The sequence below is a fragment of the Lygodium microphyllum genome, chromosome 17 (assembly GCF_053477565.2).
Source record: "Lygodium microphyllum isolate KBCC chromosome 17, Lygodium_microphyllum_v1.1.10, whole genome shotgun sequence".
Classification (NCBI taxonomy): domain Eukaryota; kingdom Viridiplantae; phylum Streptophyta; class Polypodiopsida; order Schizaeales; family Lygodiaceae; genus Lygodium; species Lygodium microphyllum.
Window position 1 is genome coordinate 138,063,229 of NC_141151.1, and position 3,191 is coordinate 138,066,419.

The 3,191-nt window shown below is 40.5% G+C and overlaps 1 protein-coding gene across 1 annotated transcript; it reads left to right on the top strand.

Moving 5' to 3' along the window:
• The first annotated feature begins 2,158 nt into the window (after window positions 1-2,158).
• LOC148022406 (protein FLX-like 3) lies at window positions 2,159-2,543 on the top strand. Its single transcript, XM_087696861.1, has 2 exons — window positions 2,159-2,293; window positions 2,343-2,543. Exons 1-2 carry the CDS (start codon window positions 2,159-2,161, stop codon window positions 2,541-2,543), a joined length of 336 nt encoding a protein of 111 aa, XP_087552987.1.
• The last annotated feature ends 648 nt before the right edge of the window (window positions 2,544-3,191 follow it).

Sequence of the window (3,191 nt, forward strand, 5' to 3'; positions counted from 1 at the left end):
TCTCAATGATTACAAAGAATTAGATTTTGAATTATTATGCTCTTTGTAAACCAGTGGGGAGTATAACACCAGTGAAGCATACCAGTGGACTGATCAGATTGGAATTCATCTTGTATTTTGTAAACATCTTGGCAGTAATACAATTGTTTTTTGGCATCATTTTCTCATCTTGCTTATTCGCTTGATTGATCTTCTATCTTGAAATTCGTCAAGGTCCTCTATGGACGCGACTTTGCTTTTGAAAACCCTTTGACACCACTGCAACTATATGTAGTAAATCCTAGTTGCATACGCACATGAGAGATCACCTGTCATTCAGCACACACATTTCTTGCATGCATGATATTTGGGATGTTCATCACAAAGTTAGGAACCTCTGATAGAGTGTATAAGGTGGTTTGGTGAGTTAGAGGGTCATGAAGGACTCCGCCAATTATGAGATGGGTTGTTATTATCTGGTCAACATCTTGAGGACCATCATTTCCAAAGCAACGGTGAGATTATGGTGGGTGGAGCGGAGTATGACATATTTTCTTGCTGAGAGTTGAGGGGTGAGGTTAAGGATTTAAATAATTAAGGAACTTTGTTTGCACTTTCCATGACACACAAGCACGAGTAGATAGGCTAGGCACAATATCTTCAAGTGCATCCATATTTTTTTGTATGAGCATTGCTTGAGTGTTTGCATAGCACGAATTCCAATTTGCATATCTTCTTAAATCATGTATGTATTGGAACGAATTTCTATTCCAAAGCATATACTTCTTAGGGCACATTGCATGAACAAAAGCTAAGAACATATAAAAGAAATTATTAGTTATTGAAGAATTGAGGAGCATGTCAAGGTGGCTTTTTATGGTGATATGTGCTCTTTGCAAGCAATCAACTGGGAAGAGCCCTTTTCTTGATGTCTTCTATGGTAAATACATGGATCAGATCATGGATGTCTTGGCTTCTCACATTCCTTATACAATAATCAAGGCAACTTGTAGTAGCAGCACTGATGGTTAGGGATGTTCCGACTCGTGTCCTGCTACGAGATGCAAAGAAAGCTGTCAACTTATTTGGCAAAGAGAACTTTGACAAAATGCACTTTTTCATTGGAGATACAAGGAATATAGACAGAGTGGGACCTTATGTTTTTTGAAGATGTAAATGCAAGGTTAATCCCAAGTGAAGATGAAGAACATCAAGATTAAGAAGAGTATAGAGACCAAGCAGGCAAAGAAGACCACCATGAAGTACACCAAAGAAGAAGTCATGATGATCAAAATATGAAGCCAAAGCCGGTGCCAAAAGAAAAAGACAAAGCTAGGATCAACAAACCAAGACCAAGAAAATCGATAAACAAGTTGTTGGTCATGTTGCTTGCCAATCTAACACAGTTAAAAGCTGGAGCCAGACGCTTGTTAGAGGTCTAGGATTCAGAAAAAGTAGAAGGTATGTTTGCACGGAAGCTTGTGGGACTTCTTGAAGCTTTGAGAGGAGGGTGGATGCAGGGCACTCTTGGCAATGAATAGACCTGGAATCCTTCAAGTCAGATATGAAGATGAGGAGAATACTCCTTCTACAGTACGGTACTAAACATCAGCTTGAAATTCCTATTGGATCTCCTGGAATCAAGGATCTTGTTTGGTATGACATACAAGAGGACAAGGTGTAGAATATGGTGGGGTGTATGGGTCCGAGTCAACGTACGGATTGTATGGAGATAGATATGGCATAAGTTGGATGCTTGGAGTAGCCTCTGTTAGAAGGCTAGTTTGGACTAGTTGTGTGAGAGGAGGGGAACATAAGAGCATATGGCTCACAGAAGCTATGGCAAGCATAGGGTGGTGGGGAGGCCCCCGTCTCATCCTCCTCTTCCGCAACAGGAGCCGCTGTTAGCAACAGAGGCCTCGAGGTGGGCCATAGAGATAGCAAGAAGAAGGCCAAGTCATGTCCATCAGAAATCAAATCTGTTCTATTGAGCACCTTCTAAGAAAGGCTTTACTAGTGGAGGTAAAGAATGCTCAATAGAAGAGATTAGAAGACTTGAAGAAGCAAGCTGAACTCCATGGCCATGTTGAACTTGAACAGAAGATGGCACTTTGATATCTGAATATTAAGTTCTTTGATGAGAGAAGGAAGATTGAACGATCTATTCGAAGGTGGATGGATGGCGGAACGTGGAGTAGCCGTTGCCAAGTTGGAATCTGAACTGCGAAATATTGAGCCCTTGAAGGGTAAACTACAGAGAGTACAAGCTCATGCTCAAAAGCTTCATGTATCTCGTCAAGAGTTAAATGCACAGGTGTAGCAAAGAACACGAGCTAGTGATGGTTTGTACTGATGCTCAACAGGTTCCAACCATGAAAGCTAAAATGGAAATTCTCAGGCACGAGATTCAACGTGCAAGAACTACATTTGAGTTTGAGAAGAATGCCAACACAGAATTGCTAGAGCAGAGAGGTACAATGAAGGAAAACCTTGTGTTTATGGCCATAGAAGTGGAAAAACTGCGTGCAAAATTAACGGATCATGATGGCATACACAGATCGTAGGCAGTTTGGCTATTGACACATGCAAAAGATGGCAGCTGTCATGAAGAAGGCAACAATTATTTGAGAAGCAAGCAATAATGGCAAACAACCGAAGAAGAAGGCAAGGTGAGAATCCCGTTGATTTAGGAGGCCTATAATAAGTCGAAAGAAAAAGGGCGGCATATCAAGCATGTTAACTTTTAAAAGCTATTCATAAAAGCATAAGCTTTTAAGCTTAGTCTTAATGTTCTGAAAGTAAAATGTATAAAAAGACCTTAGGCTTTATAGAAAGCTAAAAGGAAATACCAAACGTATGCACATTGAAAATTCCTATTGGGGGGTTCCCGTTTGAGTCTTCTTATATCTTGTGAGAGATGTGAGAGGAGGGTCATATGCAAGAGAAGAGACTCTTGTTGTGCCAACTAGTGAAGTCGGAGAATTTGCAGGTTGTGGTGCCGAGTGTCAGCTCAAGGCTTTCAAGGTATGAGAATACAATTCACTTGGGTTTGTTTTCGAATTGTTGGTGTTTTTGAAATTTGAGTTAAAGTGATGCTCCACTCGCATTCGAGTTTTAGGTCGTTTTGAGCTACGAAAGGCATTCTTTGTTTGGTGTGTGGTTTTGTGTGTGATTCGTGTAGTGTTTGAGAAACATTAAAATTTCTTGTGTTG

Coding starts and splice junctions, on each gene's coding strand:
- LOC148022406 (XM_087696861.1), top strand. CDS start 2,159: ATGGCGGAACGTGGAGTAGCCGTTGCCAAGTTGGAATCTGAACTGCGA. Junction 2,294..2,342: donor GTCAAGAGTTAAATGCACAG/GTGTAGCAAAGA, acceptor GATGCTCAACAG/GTTCCAACCATGAAAGCTAA.